The sequence below is a fragment of the Mixophyes fleayi genome, chromosome 1 (genome assembly GCF_038048845.1).
Source record: "Mixophyes fleayi isolate aMixFle1 chromosome 1, aMixFle1.hap1, whole genome shotgun sequence".
In the NCBI taxonomy this organism is placed as follows: domain Eukaryota; kingdom Metazoa; phylum Chordata; class Amphibia; order Anura; family Limnodynastidae; genus Mixophyes; species Mixophyes fleayi.
In genome coordinates this window covers 440,439,263-440,465,843 of record NC_134402.1, presented here as the reverse complement: position 1 = coordinate 440,465,843, position 26,581 = coordinate 440,439,263, and the positions used below count along the sequence as shown (strand labels likewise).

Below are 26,581 nucleotides of genomic sequence, written 5' to 3'. Positions count from 1 at the left end.
GCAAGCAAAAACTATATTTTCAACAGTTTCAATCTGTATCTATCAAAAACTAACAAAATAACAAAATGAAATGCACTGATTACAATACAACTAAGTGCTTTTCAAAACAGATTAAATTAGCTCCATTATATCCACGAGAAGCACTCATCTAAACAAATAACTGTCGATGTGTAAATAAATAAAAGTGGTCACTAGTAATACAATCACATATATTAGTACTAATAATATTTACAGAAAAGAGCAAAAACTATCCAAATTGACCAATAGAAAAATAAATAAATAAATCACACAGCATCAGGCGGACAAAGTGTGTGATCGCTGTTGTAGTAGCTGAAAGGGTTTTGTTCTTAAGTTGGAAACTGAAATTGGGCACGAAGTTCATGTAGCGAGTAATATTTCCTCTGTTCATTTGCAATAAAGAGTTGATGACATTCAATCCCATGATTTCAAATTATGACTACCATATACTACTATCTACAGGGCATCATGTGCAAGTGCCAGTCATTTTAAAACATTGCAGCTGTTAAATTGTGGGGGGGGGGGTTGTTCTTTTGTGCGGTACATCCAAAATCTTTTTTTTTTTTTTTTTTTTTTTTACAAAAGAGGGGCTGGGATATGTATTTTTTTTGGAAACAAAGAAATGTTAAATCTGCATAGCCTTTGCCCAGAGCCTGGTTTGTCATATAGAAACAGCCAACTATTTAGGTATCTCTGGCACTAGAATCCAATCTGTGCATGACTGTGCCAAATTCACTAACACAAGTCCTCATCACTGACGTCTACTACTACTGGCTATCATTGACCAACAAATAAAACACTTTCACCTATTTAACAAAAACTATGTACAGCAAAAAAAAATGAACAAATACTAAAGCCAGTGATACACTGTAACAACTCTGAAGTGCAATACAAATATATATATATATATATATATATATATATATATATATATATATCTTTGTGTGTCTTTCAAAATTGATACATGGTCAGGGAAATCTTTTTAACAAAATAAGACTCTGTAAATATAAAGCAATTTCACACCTTGACAAACTAACCAACAGCTAAACACTTCCAGACAGAAAATTCAAAAGCAATATCTTAACTAGGATTAGAGCACTTAAAAAAAATAAAACATTATTTACATACTTGGGCCAGTAAAATGTCCACTTGTCAAAGACGTTGGTCCATTTTTCCCACTGCTGACAGGAGGGGAAAACATCTGAAACAAACAGAGCACGATAAGTTTAAAAATAATTTGGCAGACCCTCTATACAATAAATGCAATACAATGTCCTAATTTTTTTTTTTTAATGAAAAATATAAAAAATGTATTTACTTGATACTTTATTACAAGAAACTTTGCCACTGTATTAATCTTTTATTTTTTAATCTGATTGATAACAAGTCACCCATTTTGAGTTACACAAAAAACCAAAACAAAAAAAAATAACAAAACTTGAAAATAAGAAAATAAATGAATAATAAATTGATGTCAAACCTTGACTAAAGCTTCAGCAATATCCATCTCATTAATGACGGTCACACAATGTAAACATCAACTGCCACCTGCATTAAACTACCACGTAATCCGACAACAGAGGAAACACAAGTCACAATTCTGCAAAAGGTTTTTTTTTTGCTTTTTTTTTTATTATTTAGATTCTAATTGGTTTCTGTTATTCTACGTGTCTGGTGAAAACGCACCTTCCCTGATCACAGATGCACAGAAAAAAAAAAAAATCTAACAAATGAAAAGTACAAGAGGAGAGGGGCTACAACGTGCCTGGGGCTTCATATCCTGTCCAAACTTCCGAAAACCATCTCTTAGGGAGGAAATTCTTTCGCCTAGGCAAATAAGCCTGAGGTCCAAGATGCTATGCAAATCTACAATGATCTAATGCATGCAATAGCTTAGCTGTAAACATATATAGACAAAATATACATGTGTTATATAGTATATATACATATATAGCATATAGACATACTGTACAGCATACCACACAGCTGTCAGCGCTGGTTCTAAACAAGTGGGACACTGCTGGAATTCAAAAAGGAATTTTTTTTTTTCTTTCTCCCCTAAGTAAAACCAAGAGACAAAAAGTACATGAAAAACATTGCAAGGAGCCACCTGGGGGAAAGCATTTTGCTTGGTAATTACAAGAGATCAGCTCTGGTCCCCAACACGGAAAGACAAGCGACTTTTCTTCTAGATGAGTGCCAAGGTATAGAAGACAGCTAGAGAGCTGCAAGGAATGGGAAGCAGTCCAGGATTACAAGACTCTTGCAAACACCACAAGCTGGATCCCCAGTAAGAAAAAAAAAATCCAATCACTGTGCAAAGTAAAAACAAAAAGCAGCAAATGTAAAAAAAAAAATAAAAAAAATTGGAGGAAAGGAAGAAAACAAAAATCACTTGTAACAAAATAAAAACCAAAATATTTACCATGGGCTTCCGATTGCAACTACTCAGGTTACACAGTTTGTATGTTTTATTATGTTTGTTTTTTTTGTTGTTGTTGTTTTTTTTTGTTTGTTTGTTCTGCAGCTCAGCTAGTAGATTTTTTTTGTTGTAGTTGTTGTGTGTGTTTACAGCTGTTGTTTAATTTCCACCGTGGGTTCTTACCGCACTGAAATCCAGTAAATCACTCAGCTCTTTGTCCGTCCCTAAGGCAGCCATTCGCTGTTGGTGATTCATTTTAGGAAAAGGACACAGGCACCTAGAAACATGGGGTGCAGTCACTAGGCCTGTGCATCAGAAAGGGGTTAATAGAAGAAGAAAAAAAGAAAGCAAAAAAAAGAGGGGAGAGAGCCTGAAAGCCAAAAAAAAAAAAAAAAAAAATAGCACTATTCGGGGTACCCAATCCCAAACCCGAATAGTGCGATTTTTGGGGCTGCATTCGGCACGGCAGTGCCTGCGCTCTATCCCCTCCCCTCCCCGCCCGTCACTTGTGCAGGGCTTGGGTGGGCATGGCTACTTACGGCTGGCAGAGGGGCGATTTTGTAGCGACTCCTCCTCCTGAGCTCCCTCCTGCCGGTGTGATTGGTGCCAGGCTCCGGCGCAAACAATAGGGGGGGAGCAAAGTGGGACAAGTCCCCCCCCCCTCCACCTCCACCTTACACCTCTTCCAAAACTTCTTAGTTCAGTAGGAAAGGTCCAAGCCCCAAGTTCAGGTTTGGTGGTTGACCCCAGCGACAGAAGCAGCAGCAGCAGCAGCAGCGACAGCAGACAGTGCGTGTGTCCTCTCCCCCTGGCTCAGTGTGCGCTGTGTGCAGGCATCAGCTAAGCTGTGAGGCTGGGAGTGGAGGAGGAGGATGAGGTGGGAGGTGGGAGTGGAGGAAGAGATGGAGGGGGGGGTGTGGGGGTGTGGTGAGATGACCCCCCCTCCCTACAAGCACAGCTCTGCTCTCTCAGGATGCTGGCCGCAATACCCCCCTTCCCTTTGGAGACTTGTCATCACCAAACCTGCTCCTGGACGCAGCATCAGGCTGGACAATGGCAGCAGCTTCTTCTGCAATTCTGGAGAGTTTGGGAGAGGACCAAACCCAGCAGCTCCAGCCCGAGCTGGGGATATAGATAGAAGGTGTGCATTGGATTATTGTGTGCTGTACGTGTCTGTTATACAACCTGTGGCTCTCCGGCTGGGGGGGTGGTGGAACGACAAGTCCCAGCGTGCCATGCCTGTAGTCCAGTGACAGCTGGAGAGCCACAGGTTGTCTATCTCGGATTCTGCCACAACCTCTGTCTAGGAAGCCGCTTGTTTAACACTTTCCGGGACGAAAGTTATCTCTAGTCTTAGTTATTTGGTGCCGAGTTTATTGCACAGGCTGCTAAATTGACCTCTATCATGTCACATCTCGTTACAGTTTATTTTCGCAATTATGTATCACATCTGTAAATACTGCAGAGAATAAAATGCATTTGTGCCCATGTGTGTCTGTATATATACTGTATATATATATATATATATATATATATATATATATATATATATATATATATACACACACACACACACACACACACATATAAACACACACACACATACACACACACACATACATATATATATATATATATATATATATATATATATATATATATATATATATATATATACACACACAGTGGTTGAAGTGTAAGTTTAGAAGTGGCAGTATGGAAGTGAGAAAATGTGAATAGATGGAATTGGATAGCTTTGCAATGATGATAGAAGTGGCAGTATAACATACCACCGTGTACCAGCCCACTTTGACGTTTATATATATATATATATATATATATATATATATATATATATATATACATATACACATACACATTGTACACACATTCCTACCCCGCCTCTATCTGAGAGGAAGTAGGCTCTGGAAAGAAAGAAAAAATTGAACAGCCTCTGTAAGACACCTGCAGGAAATAAATCCTGGCTGTGAGACTTGTAACCCGCAGGCTGCCGAAATCTCCCACTACTTCCTAAAAAAATAATTATTTTTTTTCTTTTAAAGAAAAGGAATCTCCTGTTATCAGACAAGTGAATGTAATTCATGAAATAAATAAGTGGCAGGACCCTAAGCCTCCTGGTTTCCTGAGTGTTGGCATTAACCCTTTCCTGCCTGCTATGACTCACAGGTGGGTAGTGATAATCCCAATGTGAGCTGGCGTGTGGCTGAGCAGGAAGCGTGGGATCACATACGTTTTGGGGGAGATAGGGGGAGGTTTATGAGAACAGGTACAGTAACAGCACAAAACAGTGCAGTAACCTGGTGAAACAATTCAACTAGCATTTTTTGTGCAGTTACCTGTGCACCAATTTCCATATATGACTCCATTTTGGTCTAGGTCAATGTAATTGCGGTATAATTCAGGGTATTACTGATATAGTCGCAGTTACCACTTGGATCTATTTTGCTCACTCCTATTCCTTATATTCTGTTGCTTCAAAATATTAATTATTAGAAACCCTGGAAGAACTATATAATGGCAATTTATGTGCAGGCCTCCTGTAATTTTAATATAAAAGAAAACGAACACCCATGGGACCTAAATTTTGGTAAGGCCGTAAAATCCACCCCCACTACCTTTGTCATTCCAAATAGTTTTAAAAATTTGGACCTCTGCCAACCTATCTTGCTAATTTTAGTGCACAATAGGTATGAACTATGGGATAAATTGACATTGTGTTTATTTTAAAGCTCTCTTCCACAATTGGCCTCAAAGTGCAAGTTCTAGATGAATTCACATCTAGAATATCTAAAATTGGAGAGACAAGAAACATTCCATCTAAGGCTGGGTACACACTACAGGGTTTTCAGCAGATTATCAAGCCAATCACCCGATTCACAACGACTCTTCTGCCCGATATTGCATTAGTGTGTACTCTGCAACGACGACCAATTATTGTTTCTAAGCTCATCGTATTGTTTTATTTGATTTTTAAACTGAACTAAAAAATCACGTTCAGCCATGGAACGACCTCTTTCCAATCCTGCAGTGTGTGTGCCCTCGCCATCAGGCTCTCCATTGAGTTTACAGACTCACCATCTTTTCAGCCCTTTGGTTATGAGAGTTGAAGAGCACAGATCTGAAGGTAAATCTTGTAAAATGTGTTTAGTGTGTACACAGGAATCGGCTGCTGATCGGGACTTTTAGTCATTGGTAAAATTGTTATAGATAACACCCTGGTCGAAAATTTCTGTAGTGTGTACCCAGCCTTAAGGGGCACAAATGCAACATACTCAGCTGAAAGTCAAATAGAACAATGGAGCATGTACATATCTTAAATGTTCCGTATGTTTCAGGCATTAGAAAACAGCCTAACGTGTAAAATCGAGGCTGGTTACTTAGAGATGCACAGAGGAATAAAGACATTCCACATCCACATCTGCCAACCTGAGTATTTTTCACAACGTTATACTATGGTTTCTGCATTCCTCACTAATTTTTGAATTGCTATAGCCAGGGCTTAATTAATATGAACTGGAATTAAAGGTGTTTTGTTAATATCAATTAATGCATTCAGTCCACAGTATTGCAATTGATAAATAAATGGGGAACAGGAGGATGTGACTATAATCCCCAGAATGACCTACCAGGAAATAGTGAGTATTTCCACAGCAGCTTGCGAGCCACAGGTAGCCACGGCCTGTTCTGTGCAGTATCACAAGCCACAGACACCTCTGAAGTCACTAGATCCTACAATGTTATCATTGTCCCTCAGTTCCAGGCTGCTTCCCCAGGAAAAAAAAGTATTTGGAGGGTCATTAGATAGCAATTGCCCTGCCCTCCAGTGTGTTCAGACACTCGATCATATTCCAAGGCCATCTGCGTCATCTCTGTGGAAGCTCATTAACTGGTTCTCCTTGGTTTACTTCCAGAGGAAGCAGAGCCTAGGGACAGAACATACCTTTGCTTATATCAGGGGAAGGAAGAGTCTAGAGACCAAATATTAAGTTGTTATACAGTACAAGTCCTTACTTTGGAGCCACAAATGTATGGTGGTGATGCTGGCACATGTCACCTGCCTGTTTGCATGTTAATGATAAAAGGTTAATGAATTTATGGAAGTAATCGGAGATGTCTCACATGTACTTAAAATGAGCATCAAGTCACTGTACCATGGACTAATGGGAGTATTAAATAGCACAATCTTCACATTGGTCCTATCTGGCGCATGACATTAATCTGTTTGGTTTTCATATATAGAGGAAGAAGTCCCTCTAAGATCGTATATAGGGGGTCTTCTGAGAATCTCATTTCTTTTTATAGCAATTGTCTGTATACATTGGAGAATAAGGAAGAGTAGATATGTTGGTACTCACTTCAGATGCTCTAGTAATCATTATTATTACCATTTATTTATATAGCGCTAGTAATTCCGCAGCGCTGTACAGAGAAGTCACTCACATCAGTCCCTGCCCCATTGGAGATTACAGTCTAAATTCCCTAACACCCTCACACAGACACACAGATTAGGGTCAATTTGTTAGCAGCCAATTGACCTACCAGTATGTTTTTGGAGTGTGGGAGGAAACCGGAGCACCCAGAGGAAACCCACGCAAACATGGGGAGAACATACAAACTCCTCACAGATAATGCCATGGTCGGGAATTGAACTCATGACCCCAGTGCTGTAAGGCAGAAGTGCTAACCACTTAGCCACCATGCTGCAGAGAAGCATTATACTTGAGGAAATACACTCAGTGGCCACTTTATTAGGTACACCTGATTGTTAATGGAAATATCTAATCAGCCAATCAAGTGGCAGCAACACAGTGCATGCAGACATGGTCAAGAGATTCAGCTGTTGTTCAGACCAAACACCAGAATGGGGAAGAAATGTGATCTAAGTGAGTTTGACCATGGAATGACTGTTGGTGCCAGGTGGGGTGGTTTGAGTATCTCAGAAACTGCTGCTATCCTGGCACCATCTCCAGAGAATGGTGCGCTAAACTAAAAACTTCCAGTGAATGTCAGCCCTGTGGGTGAAAACACCTTGTTAAAGAAATAGGTCAGAGGATAAAGAACAGACTGGTTCATGCGTTCCAACAGTGTTATGCAGAGACACATCTCTGAACGCACAGCGTGTCGAGCCATGAAGTGGATGGGCTGCAGCAGCAGAAGATCACACTGGATTCCACTCCTGGCAGCTAAGAACAGGAAACTTTTACTACAGTGGGCGCAGGATCACCAAAACTGGACAGTTGAAGACTGGAAAAACCTTGCCTGGACTGATGAATCTTGATTTCTGCTGAGACATGATAGGGTCGGGTGTAAAGAGCATAGACCCATGGATCCATTCTGTTATGTGGTGGAACGGGAGATAGGCAGCGATAACGTGCAGCCGGCAAATCTGCAGCAACTTCATGATTCTATCATGTTAACATAAACCAAAGCCTCTAAGGAATGTTTCCAGCAAAAGGGGGGGTACAGTACTAGTATGAGGTGCCTAATAAAATTTTCTTGGTTGCACCAGACTAGAGAGCTAGTATCTAAGAGGTTGGTATCACACATTTGCATGATATTAAGGTGTATCTGTCCTCTACACCATACTTGCCAACTCTCCCTGAATGTCAGAGAGACTCCCTGAAATAGGGGTGATCTCCCTCACTCCCTGAAGAGTCTGGCATTCTCCCTGATGCTGAGCCAGTACAAGACGTGGTTGGCTTCGCCATCTGTGGCATGATGACACAGTTCAGAAATTGTGTCCTAGGTCCATGTATTGATGCCATTTTCATGGAGACCAAGATTTAATCAAAGACTGACAGGTAAGCAAACATGACTTCAGTAATGGAGACAGAAATGTAAAAGATACTTCAGTCTCTAGAGATTCATTAGCTGCTTTTCTTTAAGCATAGTTGCCTACTCTCCCGGAATATCTGGGAGACTCCCGCATTTCTGGGAGACCTCCCTGGAGAGCAGGGCAACCTCCCGGTTCTCGTCCCTGCAATAGATAAGTGGCGGGTGGTGGGGCTTAATGACGCAAATATTGCGTCATCTTAGCCCCGTCCCCTGCTGTAATTGGGCAAAATTGTGACAATCGTTTAGGGGGTGGGGCCAAAATAATGCTATTTATCAAGTCCTGCCACTGCACGCCCACCTCCCCTGGGATCTCCCTGAAGCCAGCGAGGAAAAGTTGGCAAGTATGTTCTACACACAGTGGAGGCAGACATTCTGTAGGATGGACCAATATTCAAGAGAGTGCAACCTATCACTTCACTACGGTCCAGTGTCTATCTCACATGACTGCCTATGACTAGCAGGACGGAACCAGAGAGGGGAAGGAGTGGACAAACGTATACCATGTACACTAAGGGCGTGCCGAGGGCATCCCAAAGGGGATGCGACCGATTCAAGTCCTAGGTGTCTTGTACATAGTCCTTTATTTTAGACTTCTCATCTGCACCAGCTACAGGTGTAAGCGCCAACTGATAGTGATGACTGGCACAGCATAGTCTTTGTATTAAAAACTACACGTATGCTACCACAAGATAGCAAATAACATGTATGCAAGTAAGAGTGGTTATAAAAACGCATTGTGTACAGTACACATTAGTAACATCTTGATTTATGTATATAATGCTAAAATATATATTTTTAATGCACATATTTGTATTAATTATTCTAGTATTATGTGTTGTTGATTTGTTTGCTAAAATATTATTTGTAAAATGCATTTTGATGTGACTTTACAGTGCACATACACATGTGCGTATCCTGTTCTGTCTGTTAACATACAGAATGGAACATTTAGATATAATGTACTTATACCCAGATTCAAATGGAAACACATTACAAGATCCTCACGGAACAGAATAGGTGCGGAATTACGCTCATGTTCCATACTCTTTTAACCGTGTTAGGATATGAATCAAGCCCTGAGTTCCCATATGTCTCTAATTTCCATGGATTTTAAAGATGTTTCTTAAATTTTCCCACACTGGTGATGTCACAGTTTTTTGGTGTTTTTTTTAATATTACCAAACGTATATTAAAATTAATTTTATTCTATATATCTGATGAATTTGTCACTAAATTTTCATACACTTTGATCTTTATAACTTAATATTTAAACATTTTTTTTTTTAAATGCATTATCACCCAGTGACACACCTGGGTCACCTGTTTGCTACTCTAACAACGTTCTGTAGATCAAACAATATGTGGATTTCAGTTGTGACAAAATACATTGAAATCAATGGAAATATACAAAGTTGCAAGAATAGACTTGTGTCATTTAACAGAAGAACAACAAACTCTGAAACTGCCCCCTCCTCCTCTCCCCCCTCCCCCCCCCCCCCCTCCCTCTTCAAAAACTGCCACACTGTCATGTCCAAATGCATTCAGTACATCCCCAATCCTGTCTGGATATTCACAATCCGTGGCCCGGCAGATGACATTTTAACCAACAGCTGCACCAGAGACTTGTGACAAATAGACCTGTCACATGTGAGTTAACTAAACGACCCTTTGGGTTTAATTAAGTCTAATTGAGTAAAATAAAAAGTCCATAAAAGTGGACATACCCAGTAGGTGTGACGGGTCCTCTTTAAATGCTGCGAAAGTCACTTAGAAACAACTTTATATGAAACTATAATTATTTACATAATACATACAAGAAGAAGACCTATTTTTTTTAAATATGAATCTAGATAACTGTTTTTGTTTTTTTTGCTGTACATTGGTATTCTGATTGCTGAGTGTTGCAGCCTTCTTTATCTTTAATCCACCCTGTTTCTGCCAAGTTACCAAATGCTGACTCACTAGCTCCCTCTAGCTCTGCTAGAGTGTAGCGTAACGTGCTGGGTTTAATAAAATAGTTCTCATTAACTAGTTAATTGCTGTAAGTTGCAACTGTGAATCGACAGCAGAGACTTGGGCAGTCTGTGGCTCTTCAGGGGTTGATGAACTACAAGTCCCAGCACATCCTGTTAGCCAGGAATGACAAGACATGCTTGGACTAGGTTTCCGGGGAGCCTCTGGTTTTCTGGTTTACTAAGTTTGTACTATAGATGTATATATAATGGATACTTCTGTCTATTAATACTGTGCACAAGGGTGAAACACATTTCTGTTCTCTGTGGTGTCAGTGAGATATATGGACTCTCATAATGACTCATGTCTCTATCAATCAAGTTAAAGCAGAAACATTAACCCTGAATGCCACACACAGGACTACATGACAAGAATCTCTTTCTGTGCGCTATATGTTTAGGAAGGTAGATAAACGGATAATTGTTGGAAGAAAAACATGTCAAATTGTTATTGTACAACAACAACAACAACAAAAATGTAAAAAAAATTTGCAACTATGTTTTAACATTTAGGAAAAGCCCCAAAAACGAAATCAGGGTGATTGTGTCAGCTAGTTGGTGGCTTAACCCCTTTAAAAATGTTCCAAGTCCTGAAGAATGCAACCCCCATCTCAAAGTGAAGAAGAGGGACGGTTTATGTTAAAGGGGAACTCAGACTGACGTGGGGTTTTATTTATATTACAGTAAAGTATCACATAATATTGCCTTTATACACTGTAAGTCCTTTGTGAGAATACATCTGGAATATTCAATGCAGTTCTGGTCACCAACTTGCAAGAACAACTTATTAGCATAGAATTTACAAGATGGATGGGTGAACTTCATTTCACATAGAGGTGCATTTGAGACCACAATCATCTTGTGATCGTTGGATAGGAGACTCATATTACTGCTTTGTGCTTTATGGGGACCCTGCTCCTTTCATTAACAAGATGCCACCCCTGCCGCAGGATAATGTACAGTGATTGGAATAGGAATGCCCTTGTTCATAAAGGGTTCTTTGTGGTAAGAGCAGTAGAAATGATGTTTGATCTAGGGTGGGAACCAAATAACATTTCAGCAAGTAATGTTAATTGATCGATCGTTATATCCAGGGTAAGTTGAAGTAAGGCAATTAGACGGAACACAGTTAAAATCATAGTAGTGCGTGACAAGTGTACTCACCAGTCAATGTTGTTTGCAGAAAAAAAAAATATCAGCCAATAGAGACAGTGAGGAGGGTTTTGCTGATCTTCATAACTGCGTGCCCGTGCAGATCTCTTCCAGTTCCCGCATCCGGATTCCACCCTCCCACCCGGCAAATGGTAGTTAATGGGTGCATTTAATGGTAACTAGTCATTTATTTTCATATGCATATGGTGCTGGGTTCATCTAGTCCTAGGTTACTACCCACCCCTTGCTGGTGTCAACAGATGGTTGGTCCGCCTGTGAGTAGAACCCTTGCCCAGTATCTACAGGTTAATACTGGCAGTTAAGAAGGGCGTGTAGTCTTGCGGTTTGGATGGATTTTAGCACCGCCCAATAGATAAGGTTGATCCTGGGTTGGTTCTAATATGATCTGACCTTTCCACCGTTATTGGTTTTGCTTTTGCTGACTTCCCTGCTCTCGTCCGCCATCCAGTCCTCAGTAGGTTAAGTTAATACGTTCAACTTAATAAATTTATATTCTTATTCCAACATTAATTTGGTGTCCGTGTCGTTATTTGGTTTATATAAGTTGTTTAGTTTATTGTATTGTGTGATAGGATGGGAACTTCCTCGCTATGTATTTTACTGATTTTTACCTCCTTCTGGATCAATGGAAAACATGATCGAAGTATGCCAGTGGTAAACCGTCGAACATAATGATGGTAATGGCTTTTTATGCACCAATTGACTATATAACTGTATTGCTGTCTCCCCATCCTGAGGCTTCACAGCATGAGAGTGGTCTATATTATACCTGGCTACTTCTGGGCTGTGACATCATAACCCAGCACCGTAGTCCACGCCCATTACCAACATGGAGGAGCAGCAGCTGCCAGCTTCTTACCTGCCCTTCCATGTTAGTGGCCGGAGAAGATTGAGGGGGCAGCACGATGAAAATACAGACACTGAATGAAGAACATTATGTCACTCATTCAGTATTTTAGGCAAACCCTGGCACCTTAGGGAACCACCTTGTTTCACCTAGTGGTAGAGCTGACCCTGCTACCAGATGCTTCAGTGAAGTCCCTTACATGTGTAGATAAAGTGGATATAGCATTATTTAAGACCATATTTCCCACCTGTCCCAATTTCAGCTGGACACTCCCAATTTTAGGACTCTGACATGTTTGTCCTGCAGGCAGGAATGTTGGGGAAGGGTGATATGTAGGGGGAAGCCTAGCGCTGCAGCCCTCTGGGGGTGTGGCTATGCCCAGATGCACCGTAGCCATGCCCTATTTGCGATGTGGCCACGCCCTCTGCCTCGTTAACTGGGACAGACATGTTGGGAGGTATGTTTAAAACTATGAAGCTCATTTACACTGCATTTAGGCAAAACATCGTCACCAAACCATAGCAGCCAATCAAGATACATGTATTATTATTATTATTATTGTTATTATTATTAATATTATTATTATTACTAGAAATTCACAAAGTTGTGCAGCGCCATACAGCGCGGTTGTACAAACAGGGTAGATATAATATACATAAACTATAGCATAATACAAGAAGAATACAAAAGTCAATTATAAGGATATCAAGTAATAATACAAGATGGATAATATAATGCAAGTGTAATTATAGAAGGCATTTACAAGGATATTAAGGGAGCACACAAGGTGGCAAAGATGGTGGTAGAGGTCCAGGGAGGAGATAAGGGGAAGGAGATCCCTGTGTGTGAGAACTTAGCACTTGCTCTCATTATGTAACTTGCGCATGACTCATCATCAGTGTTAGTAAATAAACCATACTTGTCTACTCTCCCGGAATGTCTGGGAGACTCCTGAGAGAGCAGACAATTCTCCCGCATCCTGCCCACTTTGAGCCTCAATGACGCAATTCGCTGAGAAATGTGTCGTTCTGGCCCTGTACCCCGCGGCAACATGTCAATACCATACAATTAAGATATATGAAAATCCCACTGTATATTACCCTTCTATGCTTCACCAGGAATGCATTTTTAATTTATTCTCTACCCAAACAAACATTGGGTAATTTTTTAAAAAAAACATTTTTTAAGCATTAAACAGGGGAAATTAATGCATATAATAAATATTTCTATATTATTAATTTGATTTCTCTTTTATGTATTACGCTAGCGTGTCTCTGTGACTTTGATAGTTGGATTAAATGTGGGGGAACTGCTGACATTTGGACCACTCTGCAAAATAATCCACTTCGGCAGCCTAAGGGTTAACACTCCAGATGGAGCCTATCCCTCCTCTAATCAGTCTTAAGGACTGTTTACAGTTGCCTCATCTTTATCTCTCACATGCTTCTCTCAGATTTGTAATTTTAGTTTACGGCTTACAGTTGTAGCGGTTGGAAATCATTGAAGTGAATGATCTATATATAATATTAAGAGGAACAGAATTTCTCATTGGTCTATTGAAACACATATAGCTGCTTAAAACAGCTTTACTGTGTGGATAGACGATTTCAAAGTAAATTAAGCAGAATTAGTGTCTGGGGAATAGGTAGGTGCATCCAGCCGTCAACAAAGGGAAAAGTGGAGGCGTTGCCCATAGCAACCAATCAGCTTCTAGCTCTCATGTTCTAGAATGTGTTAGATAAATGAAAACTAGGATCTGATTGGTTGCTATGGGCAACACCTCCACTTTCCCTTTTCAGAAGGCTTAACTCTACCTCCTAGATCTTTTTTGCAGTGGGACCAGCGATGCTTCTCACTGACAGCAGCGGATATACGAGGAAGGAGCTCCTGCTATCTACACTGACGTGAGGTCACACCGATGATTTGTTATCCTGTATGTGTCATATATAAGGTGCCTGAGGGGAGGTGGGGGTCAGAACAACTTTATACACTATGTCACCCTGCCCCCCCACACTCACCTTTTCTCTTCCTAGATTTAACCTGTGATGTACAGGTGTATAGGGTGTGGTCGCAGGATCAAGATCTGTTGACTAAAATTCAGTTTAACGGATTGGTGAATATTTATAATCCACACTGTCCGATAACTGGATTCTCTGCAAAATCCCATTAATAAGAGCTGGTTGTTCAAAAAACAATAAATGAACTGTGACTGAATAAACAGGACCTGATTCATTAAGGCACGCATATTGAGCACAATGTGCGTTTGTTTTACGCACGTAAATCGGGTATACGTATGCACTAATTCAACAAGTCGCGGATGTGAAGCTACCGTGTGGCGGTGAATACAGGTGCTCTGCTCTTCTAGACAAGACACTGCAGGATACGTCTAATATACGGTATATGCATAGTGGCCGACTTTGTGACTCTGTCCTCCAGGAGGACAGGTCACATGACAGCGCTAGGAGGGGACGTGGTCTTTGCGTCACCATAGCCACGACCCCACTATAAAATGCCTAAATTCACGGCATTGAATAGTGTGGGGTGGGGCTTAATGGCACGATTAACACGATTACCCCACCCCTGATATTAAATGAATTTCTGCAATTTTTAGGATCCAGGAGTGCTGCCTACTCTTCCGGGAGTCCAGGAGGACTCCCCGAAATTAGGGACACCTCACGGAAATTCCGGGAGAGTAGGCAAGTATGGGTATATGTAAAATATAAAGTTACAAAAGAATGCACATAAACACTAAAAAAACCTATTCAATTAAAGTTGTATGTTAATAAAATAGTCATTAATGATGAAATATTAAAATATAAAAAAAGTGTTTTTTTTTAGTTTTATTTCCCCATAGCATACATTGGATGTTATTAAAGTCTACTGTACATAAAATACATTTTTACAGTTGCTTCTGTTTGCAAACACATTTTTAGCATGCATACTCAGCCGTCACCTTTAGTAATCAGCAGTTACACTAAACCTGAGATACCCAGAGCTTGAATTGGACACTTCTGCATGCACTTGAGATTGACACACCCTTACTCTATATTGACCACATTTATATGCCGAGGACCGGTGCAAGGGTTTTTGGCGCCCTAGGCAAAGCTTCAGCCTATCTCCCCTCCTCCCCCCAATTACCACTTCCTAGCCCCTCATATACTTCAAATTTGTAAAATAAGTATAGTAACCTCCCCTTGGCTGGCTGGTAAGGCTGCAGTCCAGGTGCACTGATGTCCAGATGCACTGATGTCCAGATGCACTGATGTCCAGATGTACTCATGTCTTATGCAGAATGCTGTCCAGGATTCACTGCTGCCCAGGAGCAAACACAGGATATCTAGAGGGGAGGCTCCAATGTTAGATCTCAGAACAAAAAAACAAATCATTGACCTGTTACAGACTGACATGTCCCCCACTGCCCACCAGCTTTTCTCTCCCATTCCACCTGTACCCATCAGCTCCTATCACACATGCCACTCCCATTGCCCCAGCTATTCTAATATGCCCTCAGCCCACTAGCTTCTCTTTCTTATGCACCTCTGTTCTAGGCACCCTAGCCAGCATTTTAACACGTCCCCCTGCCCACCAGCTTTCTCAAACATGCCCCCTGCCAAACAGCTTTTTTCTCACATGTCCTCTTGCCTGCAAAATTTTAATAAATAAACAGCTTAATGTTGTATGAATGTCATTTAGATTACCTTTATTTATGTGTTAATGTATTCTGCATATTTAAATTACTTATATTAATAGATAGCAACAGGGGAGAGACAAATAGTGTGCAAACACTAATAAAATAAATGGTTGCTCAAACCAACTAAGTTAACTAACTTAAGTGCCTTGAAATTAATAATCCTCTCCCCCCCATTTACTATTATTATTATTATTAATTTTTATTTATAAGGCGCCACAAGGCGTCCGCAGCGCCGTACAGTGACAAACAAATTACAATACAATGGGAGACAGCACAGTACAGTAAACAGTAAGCACAGTAACTCAGTAAGCTCAATGCACAGCTAGAGAGGGTGGGGAAGGGGGAGGGAGGATCCGCAAACGATGGGGCTCAAGAAGGAGGGCGCGGAAGACAGGGAGACCCCCAGGGGGAGGAGGGAACGAGAGTGGATGTGGGGTGGAGGACCCTCGAGGAGGGCTAAGTAGCTGGAGAGCAGAGTTAGAAGTGGTGGAAACAGGAGGAGAGATGGCCCTGCTCAGAGGAGCGTACAATCTAAGGGGAGGGGTGGACAGACAGAGAGACGCAGGGGAGAGAGAGAGAGTAGGGGGACGGAGGCAGAAGATAAGGTAGGAAGTTAAGTGGGAGACAGAAAGGCTTTAAGAAAAAGGTGGGTTTTTAGGGCCCGTTTGAAACTGGACAGATTAGGGGAAGTTCTGATGGAGGGAGGGAGCTTGTTCCAGTGGAGGGGGCAGCGCGGCGAAGTCTTGGATACGCGCGTGGGAGGAGGTTATAAGGGGGGAAGAGAGGCGACGATCAGAGGCAGAACGGAGAGGGCGGGATGGAGCATGAATAGAGAGGAGGGTGGAGATGTAGGGCGCAGTGGAGTTGGCGAGGGCCTTGTCGGTGAGTGTGAGGAGCTTAAAGAGGATTCTGAAGGGGAATGAGAGCCAGTGAAGCGCTAGGTAGAGGGGGGAGACAGAAGAGGAGCGGCGAGAAAGAAAAATAAGCCTAGCGGCAGCGTTCAGAACAGCTCGAAGGGGATCTAGATGAGAGTGGGAGAGGCAATGGAGGAGGATGTTGCAGTAGTCCAGGCGGGAGATGATCAGAGAGTGGATAAGGCATTTGGTGGCATCTTGGGAGAGGAAGGGCCGGATGCGAGTGATGTTGCGCAGCTGGAAGCGGCAGGATTTAGCAAGAGAGAGGATGTGGGGGCCAAAGGAGAGAGAGGAGTCTACTACAGCCCCTTCTCTCCACATTTTCTGTAGGCCTCTCTCTCTCCATTTTCTCCAGCCCCCCCCTATTTTCTGGTACCCCCACTCTCCGCATTTTCTCCAGCCCCCTCTCTCCACATTTTCTGGTGCCCCCCCTCACCCCATTTTCTGGTGCCCACCCTCTCCACATTTTCTAGTTTTCCCTCTCTCCCCATTTTCTCCAGCCCCCCCTCTCATTTTCTGGTGCTCCCTCTTTCCACATTTTCTGGTGCCCCTCTCTCTACATTTTCTGGTCCCCCTCTCTCCACATTTTCTGGTGCCCCCTTTCTCCACATTTTCTGATGCCCCCTCTTTCCACATTTTCTGATGCCCCCTCTTTCCACATTTTCTGGTGCCTCCCTCTCTCCACATTTTCTGGTGCTCCCTCTTTCCACATTTTCTGGTGCCCCTCTCTACATTTTCTGGTGCCCCCTCTCTCCACATTTTCTCGTGCCTGTCTCTCCACATTTTCTCCAGCCCTCTCTTCCTCCATTTTCATTTCATTACTGAAATTACCTTTTCTCATCTTCTATGCTTCTTGCTTCTTCTCTTCCTTTTTCTGAGCCTCATGGCTCCTCTACTCTGACAGTGTCGTGGCGTCATGATGCTGCCAGCAACCCGGTGCCAGAGAGATGCAGAGAGGTGGTGCTTCCACAAGGCAGGTAGGAACATAGCGGACTGGCGATCGCAGAGATTCCGCCATCCGCACCGCCCTACCATCTAACTAACAACATTTCATTTAGAGACATTGTTAGTGTGGGTAACCGTCCACAGTGCCGCCTCCCCAGAGGCCGTCGCCCCAGGCAACTGCCTAAAGTCGCCTAATGGTGGGGACGGCCCTGTATACGCCCCTTCCCCATCCACGTTTCATCCCTGAAATCGTAGGCTATGGTAAGTGTTCTTTGCCCTGAAGATGAATTGAACGTTGCTGCATTCTCTGGCATATTGTCCGTTTCAGGGCGTGTGCAGATTGTGGATTATACACACAAAATCGCTCAAAGTTCCTTCATGAATCAGACCTTCATCATAAAAAAATAATGAACAATAATATAATAAATAGAAGGCTGTGCTCTAAAACTAAATCTAAAATTAAAAGGACAAAAGTACTCCAACAATTAAAACAACAACAATGTTTAACAAAAGTATATATAAAAACCAAAACAAGGATAAATAGTAAAGGAAGTAAGACATCCTATAGTGTTTTGTTAGGGGACTCATTGATAATGGTTAAGTTAACCCAAAGGCTATGAATCAGTTAGTATATCATTATTTAGTCTACACCATATACAGTAGAAGCACTTAGTTCATAGTATAATGACAATATCTAATTTGTTCACATTTGGTGATTATTTATGTACAATTTGACTAGACAATTTGTCTTAGTAGATTCCACTGTAACGTGCAAGAGTGGAAACAACTGTATGCGAGGATTTCGAACATAGATACCATCTACCTTAGAATCCCCATGCCCAAGCGCATGGAAGGACCAGGGTGACTCAGAATTAACCATACAGAGATTGTAGTGATCTGTAAAGAAGGTTCTGGAAAAAGAATTTCTGAAAAGTGGTGTCCATTATTAATCCCAGAAACCTCATCCTCTGTGAGGGCATCAACTGGGATCTGGAATAATTGATTATCCAACCGTGTTGCTCCAGAATTCAAATAAACAGGGTCAGATGGTAATAGAGAAAAATAAGTCTTTGAGGAGAAAATAGTCCAAATACGGAATAATGTTCTCTCCCAAGGCACATAAATGTTCTGAATTACCGCCATAATCTTTGTGAAAACTCTCTGGGCTGTGGAAAGTCAAAGGGGAAAGCCCTGAATTGACAATAGGAGCTTCCTACTGTAAAAACAAAGGACTGATCCCAATCGAAACTTGTCTACTCGTAGATGTTGGTTTAGCCTCTTGAGGTTTAAAAATTGTAGGTAACCCCCTACCTCAACGAGGAGAGGAAGGTCCCGTCATGCGGATTAGCATTTTTTATTTTCATTTTTTGTTTTATTTTATTTTAAGATCTTTGGATTCGGACATCTTCTAGAGTAAGCATCTCTACCCGTTTGCAACTGTCCTCGAATTGCAAGGAAACTACCTCTATTGGCGGGCTAAACTTGATAGTTCACAAGAAAGGATTTCCAAAAAGACCCAAAACAAGTAGTTCGTGATTTAGGGGCATTCACTGGCAGTAAAGTACCTTTACCTCCGGTTGCTTGGCTAAGCATACTACCCAACACAATCATGTGTCAATATATATATATATATATATATATATATATATATATATATATATATATATCTACATTTACTATATAAAAGCCTAGCGGCGTGTGTCTGTGTGTGGGGGGAAAAAAACCCTAGTTGCAGCGCCACCTGCTGGCCGAAGTTATACACTGACCTACTAAATTCTTAGTGTGTGGAAAAAAAGACTCAGAAAGGGCTGAAATTTGCTGCAGCGCCACCTGCTGGGTGGAGTTATACACTGACCTACTAAATTTTTAGTGTGTGTGGAAAAAAAACTCAGAAAGGGCTGAAATTTGGTATACTAAGATGTTTTTAATTTGTTAATTTAATTTGTTAATTGTTAAAAGTGTTTAAAAAGATTTTTAAAAAATATATATATATTTCTTGAAGGAGAAGTGACAGTTGGGAGTGGTTGGTGGTTGCCGGGGGTGACAGTGGGGAGTGGTTGGTGATTGCCGGGGGTGACAGAGCGAGAGGAGTGTGATACTCAGGACCGCTGAGAGAGATCCCTGTGTCTGGATAGACATCTGGATAGATGTGGCGATGAAGATGAAGGATGAGGTGATGGAGAAAAATGATAAGGTCGTGACATGTGGACAAAACCACGTTAAAAAAGGGCGCTTGCGTTGGGAAGTAACGCTCTTCCCCTGAGGAGGCCTGGGCTATGGCCCAAATGCATGACAAGAACCTTTTTAACACATTTAGTAGCTTGATTTGACTAGAATGCATGAGTATCATGCACGGGTTAACTTGTGTATATATATATATATATATATATATATATAACAGAATATTCCTCACAATAGAAGAAACTCAACAATAAGTTGATAACTATGTGAAGGAATTAGTAAATATTCTACAGAAATATATTTGTACAGATATGTGTAAGGCAAAACTGATGTAAGGTACTCATCCCTCCAGAACCAGAGAGCAGCCTGTCAGTCACACACAGTATATACTGTTGATCAGTAGCAGTGATACCCGTAGTACCCACTTATAGAGAGCATCCTGTCAGTCACACACAGTAAATGCTGCTGATCAGTAGCAGTGATACTTGTAGTACCCACAGATAGAGAGCAGCTTGTCAGTCACACACAGTATATACAGGGCCATCTTTTCCATTGGGCATGATGGGCAGCTGCCCGGGGGCCCCACTGGCAATGGGGCCCCATGGGCAATGGGGCCCCATAGGCACAGCTCTTAATGAGAATAAATAATCCTGCAAAAGAAAAAAGCCTGCAAAAAAACCTACAAGGGTTACTGAGCAAGTACATCTATCTATCTCTATCTCTATATATCTATATCTATATCTGTATCTGTATACATCTATATATCTATATCTATATCTAGAGGCCCCGGTGCACTGCTTTGCCTGGGGGCCCATAATGTTGTTAAGATGGCCCTGAGTATATACTGCTGACTGAGAGCAGCCTGTCAGTCACACACAGTATATACTGCTGACTGAGAGCAGCCTGTCAGTCACACACAGTATAAAGTGCTGATCAGTAGCAGTGATACCCGTAGTACCCACAGATAGAGAGCAGCCTGTCAGTCACACACAGTATATACTGCTGATCAGTAGCAGTGATACCCTTAGTACCCACAGACAGAGAGCTGCTTGTCAGTCACACACACACACACACACACACACACACACAGTATATAGTGCTGATCAGCAGCAGTGATTCCCGTAGTACCCACAGACAGAGAGCAGCCTGTCAGTCACACACAGTATATACTGCTGATCAGTAAAACTGCTCAGGAGTTTCTTCAACTGTCTACTGTCCAGTTCCATGAATTGGCTTCAAGGAACAGACCAATTTGTGAAGGGGGAGCAGTTCTATATGAACATGACATGTTCCTCCTCAGTTTTTATATGTTATCATTTAAAAAGAAACAGACAGGCCATAAACAATCACACCACAGACATAATAGATAGCATAACCACATTAGTTTTGACCCTGGCTAATGCCTCAAAACAGTATGGAAGTTAAACTCTGAATAATAAAATTATGTCTCATAATCATTGACTGAGCACTCATGTAAAATACTGTCTGCATTAACTTTAGATCCTATAATAAAACTCTAAACTGTAGGTAGATATATATATCTACTATATAAATGCCTAGTGGCGTGTGTGGAAAAAAACAAAACCAAGCTGCAGCGCCACCTGCTGGGTAGAGTTATACACTGACCTATATATTTCTTGAAGGAGAAGTGACAGTTGGGAGTGGTTGGTGGTTGCCGGGGGTGACAGTGGGGAGTTTTTAACACCTTAAGTAGCTTAATGAAGGATGTGGCGATGAAGATGAAGGATGAGGTGATGGAGAAAAATGATGAGGTGGTGACATGTGGACAAAACCACGTTAAAAAAGGGCGCTTGCGTCGGGAAGTAACGCTCTTCCCCTGAGTAGGTCTGGGCTATGGCCCAAATGCATGACAAGAACCTTTTTAACACCTTAAGTAGCTTGATTTGACTAGAATGCATGAGTATCATGCACGGGTTAACTTGTGTATATATATGTAAGCTTGCGAGCAGGGCCTTCTCACCTCTTTGTCTGTTTTACCCAGTTTGTTTATTAGTTTATTACGTTTGTCCCCAATTGTAAAGCGCTACGGAATATGTTGGCGCTATATAAATGATGATGATGATGATGATGATATATATATATATATATATATATATATATATATAAATATATATATATATATGTGTGTATGTGTTTGTGTGTGTATATATATATATATATATATATATAGACAGTGTTCTCTCTATTACCACAAGGAGCCTCATTAACTAGTTATTCCCCAGTGGGGTACTTACTGCTGAGGACAGTGTCACACTGAGCACAGTGTCTCCCCCTGGTCTCTTTACCCCACAGATAATCTGACAGGTAATGTGAACAAGTATAAAATTCTGCACAAGAATTCTTGTTCTTATCGGACATTATATTTCTTTTTTTTTTTTTTTTTTTTTAAAGAAATACAGATTAGGCAACTTTCAGAGAAAAATACAGTAAAATAATGACTAGTTCTGACTCTGGCTAATAGACTCATAACAGTAATATAAATATCTGTGGTAATAATAATGTAAAAGTGGAAGATATTGTATAAAATCACCTAAGTGCAGATAGAGTCTAGTTATAACCCCATATGCCTGTTGTAAACACGTATATATACATATAAACACACACATATACATACATACATATATATATCTCTATATCTATATCTATAACTCTGCTGACTTATATCATAAACAACTGGGGCACTTACTGCTATTGTCAGTGAAGAGAGGTCAGCAGCAGATTCTCCATTATGTCAGTCAGGATCCTCTGAGGTAACTGTAGCTGGATTTTCCCGCCTTTGGAGCGCACCAATCAGCAGGGGGGGGGGGGGGGGTCTCCTTTACACTCCCAGCACTGGTGATTTCTTTTTTTTTAATATATATCCCCCATAGGGTACTTAGCTGACACAAGGAGGACTTGTGAGGAGCAGCCAGCAGCAGTAGAACTCTCTGAGGTGCCTCTGAAGTCCGACTGCGATGAGAGGAAAAGGTGCGAATATCCCCCGCTCTGGAGCGTACCACTGACAGCTGGAGAATCTCTCACTCACTCCCCGCTGTCTGATGGTTCAAACCATAGTTGCCGATTCCGCTTATAACAAGCGTAATTGGGCTTGTTTTATTTTTAAATTGCGGTTCTTTTACAGCTTGTCGCGGGTTGCGTTTTTTTCGGCTTTACAAGCTCGGCACTTTTTAAAAAAAAAAAAAAAAAAAAAAGCTTTATTGAGTTGAGTGTATGAACGCTTCAGTGTTGGACGCTGCTGGCCTCTTCTTAAGTGGACGTGACCTCAGCTGTTGGCAGGTGTGTGTTAGTGGGAGCTCTCAGTTGAAGGAAGCAGTAGAACTGGGAAGAGGTGAGAGCCGGGGATTTAAGAACATGTGACATTCAGATCTCCATGTGTGGTTTAGTGGGGAACCTGTGCAGGAATGCACGGGGTGGGTATAGCTGAGGGCCCCAGTAACCAGGGGGATGTAACATGGAGAAAGTAGTCACTTGTGTCAGTACATCTGTCTGTAGTATGTATCTTGTACCAAATATTCTCTATGTACACTGTATATTATATCTATATGTGCTCTGTCTGTATGTAGAATATTAGTATCACTGAGCCTGGCAGATGTAGGGCACAGCCGGGACCATTCCAGGATTTAAGATGTGACCTTGTTTAAGGGTTAACATATTAACACATTAATTGCCTAAGGTGAAACTGCATGTCCTCTGCCTGCATGGAAACCGAGTATTCTAATTACATTCACTTTTAACCTTGTATTTGTCCCTGACTGGTCACCATTCATAGTAGATGAATAAAGTATTGACATTATTAACTCTCATTTAATGCATTTTAATAGCAGTGAGAACACAATTGGTCAATGTTTTACTGTACCAGATACTGTATGAAACATGGTATAGTATTTTATTGGTATTTTATCCAATGTTCTATTGAGGAAACATTGAAGACAGATTGTAGAAATCTTTATATGTATTTATTTAATAATAAATACACGTTGTGGTTTTCACTACAGTAACACCCCTGTCCTCTGTAAGTTGGGCTTTTTTGGGGGACTTTTTAGGATTGGTTTGGGATTGTTTTTCACTTAGCGGTTGCTTGTTTTTTATTTCAGAGTTGGCAACCCTGGTTCAAACGCCCATAGGAAGCCTCTATCAGCTCAGGCTGCCACACTGCGTTGTGCTCCTGTATCAATGCCCATTTGGAATCCTTCCTAGGGCTCTATGAGATCCAAGTCCCCCCCTCCGCCTCAGCGGGGGACTTGGTATCTCCCAGTATGTCCGGTCCTCGGACAGAGTGCGGCGCTCTCTGCCTGTGGCAGAGCCGGACCCGTCGGGACAGTGCAGTGACAGTGGCTTAGCGCTGTCACTGCTCTTGATCAATAAACACCACACTGAGCTGTGTGGTCTCTTTTATAAATATTCTTCTTCTATTTTTTTTAAAGGAAAACGGAACATTGCTCCATTTTGAAACCTGTGAGGAAAAAAATGTTAAATACATCCATCCTCACCTACACTCATACCGATAATCTAATAAAAATAATAAAATCTAAACCTAAGCAACAAGTAATGCTAAGCAGTACTAAACGCAGCCCAACTCCTTGGGCACTTAAACAAAACTGAGGTCTGTGGGATTGCAGAGGGGAGGAGTCAGCAGCAAACTTATTTGTTAACTATTTAAGTGCCAATTCCATGCGCCCTCATACAACCCCATGGTAGCAGTGTCCCCCAGAGTGGATGAAGGAGAAATATATATATATATACTAAACAGCCACAACATCAAAATCCCTGACAAGTGAAGTGGATAACACTGATTATTTTGTTAAAATGGCACCTGTCAAGGGGTGGGACATAATACACTCAGTTCTTGAAGTTAATGTGTTGGAAGCAGGAAAAATGGGCAAGCGTAAGGATCTGAGTGACTTTGACAAAGGCCAAATTATGATGGCTAGACAACTGGGTCAGAGCATCTCCAAACCGGCAGGTCTTGTGGGGTATTCCCAGTATGCAGGAAGAGCAGCCAGTGAACCAGTGGCTGGCAACAGGGTCATGGGTGCCCAAGGTTCATTGATGCATGACGGGAGACCCCGCTAGCTAGTCTGGCCCAATCCCACAGAAGAGCTACTGTATCACAAATTGCTGAAAAATGGTGAGCTGTGAATGGTGAGAGTGCTCATGCTGACCACTGTCCACCGCCGTAAGCGCCTACAATGGACACGTGAGTTCCAGAACTGGACCATGGAGCATCGTTTACCTGGGGAAGAGATGGCACCAGGAAGCACTATAGAAGGAAGGCAAGCTGGCGGAGGCAGTGTGATGCTCTGGGAAATCTTCTGCTAGGAAACCTTGGGTCCTGGCATTCATGTGGATGGTACTTTGGCAGAGCAAATACACCCCTTCTTGGGAACGATATTACCTAATGGCAGTGTCTTTCAAATAAAAAAACATATATGAAAAATAAAATATGTTAACCTGGTAAAAAGGCAAGCTTGTCCTTATCTGAGCAAATATATTATTTCTTAATTTATAAAGCACCAAAATATTACACGGTGCTGCACATTGAAGTATGTACAAGCTTACAATCTAAGATTGGGGAACACTCAAAACATACAGTACTGGAATACCAATTGTTGATGTTATGGGTACATGGATACAAACACTGTGCTAGTTCCTGGCTCTGGGCAGTTGGTGATTACAGACACTGTGCTAGTTCCTGGCTCTGGGCAGTTGGTGATTACAGACACTGTGCTAGTTCCTGGCTCTGGGCAGTTGGTGATTACAGACACTGCTAGTTCAAGGCTCTGGGCAGTTGGTGATTACAGGCACTGTGCTAGTTCCAGGCTGTGGGCAGATGGTGATTACAGACACTGTGTTAGTTCCTGGCTGTGGGCAGTTGGTGATTACAGACACTGCTAGTTCAAGGCTCTGGGTAGTTGGTGATTACAGACACTGTGTTAGTTCCTGGCTGTGGGCAGTTGGTGATTACAGACACTGCTAGTTCAAGGCTCTGGGCAGTTGGTGATTACAGACACTGTGCTAGTTCCAGGCTGTGGGCAGATGGTGATTACAGACACTGTGTTAGTTCCTGGCTGTGGGCAGTTGGTGATTACAGACACTGCTAGTTCAAGGCTCTGGGTAGTTGGTGATTACAGACACTGTGTTAGTTCCTGGCTCTGGGCAGTTGGTGATTACAGACACTGCTAGTTCAAGGCTCTGAGTAGTTGGTGACTACAGACACTGTGCTAGTTCCTGGCTCTGGGCAGTTGGTGATTACAGACACTGTGCTAGTTCAAGGCTCTGGGCAGTTGGTGATTACAAACACTGTGCTAGTTCCTGGCTCTGGGCAGTTGGTGATTACAGACACTGTGCTAGTTCAAGGCTCTGGGCAGTTGGTGATTACAGGCACTGTGCTAGTTCAAGGCTCTGGGCAGTTGGTGATTACAGACACTGTGCTAGTTCCTGGTTTTGGGCATTTGGTGATTACAGACACTGTGCTAGTTCCTGGCTGTGGGCAGTTGGTGA

At 41.8% G+C, this 26,581-nt stretch overlaps 1 protein-coding gene across 16 annotated transcripts in view; it reads right to left on the bottom strand.

Annotated features, from left to right (window-relative positions):
• TCF4 (transcription factor 4) overlaps nucleotides 1-22,785 on the bottom strand; it is a 318,760-nt gene extending 295,975 nt beyond the window's left edge. For 3 of the 16 annotated variants that reach the window (XM_075185148.1, XM_075185184.1, XM_075185175.1), the window contains exons 1-2: nucleotides 2,624-2,921; nucleotides 1,147-1,219 (exon numbers count right to left, since the gene is read on the bottom strand). In XM_075185148.1, the coding sequence (XP_075041249.1) occupies nucleotides 1,147-1,219; nucleotides 2,624-2,695 (145 nt within the window). In that variant the 5' untranslated portion in view covers nucleotides 2,696-2,921. Of the gene's footprint in view, nucleotides 1-1,146; nucleotides 1,220-1,498; nucleotides 1,613-2,128; nucleotides 2,268-2,443; nucleotides 2,573-2,623; nucleotides 2,922-2,979; nucleotides 3,285-22,766 lie in introns of those variants that run through there. The other 13 variants (XM_075185157.1, XM_075185263.1, XM_075185243.1 and 10 more) reach the window with 10 other exon arrangements.
• Between the last annotated feature and the right edge of the window lie 3,796 nt (nucleotides 22,786-26,581).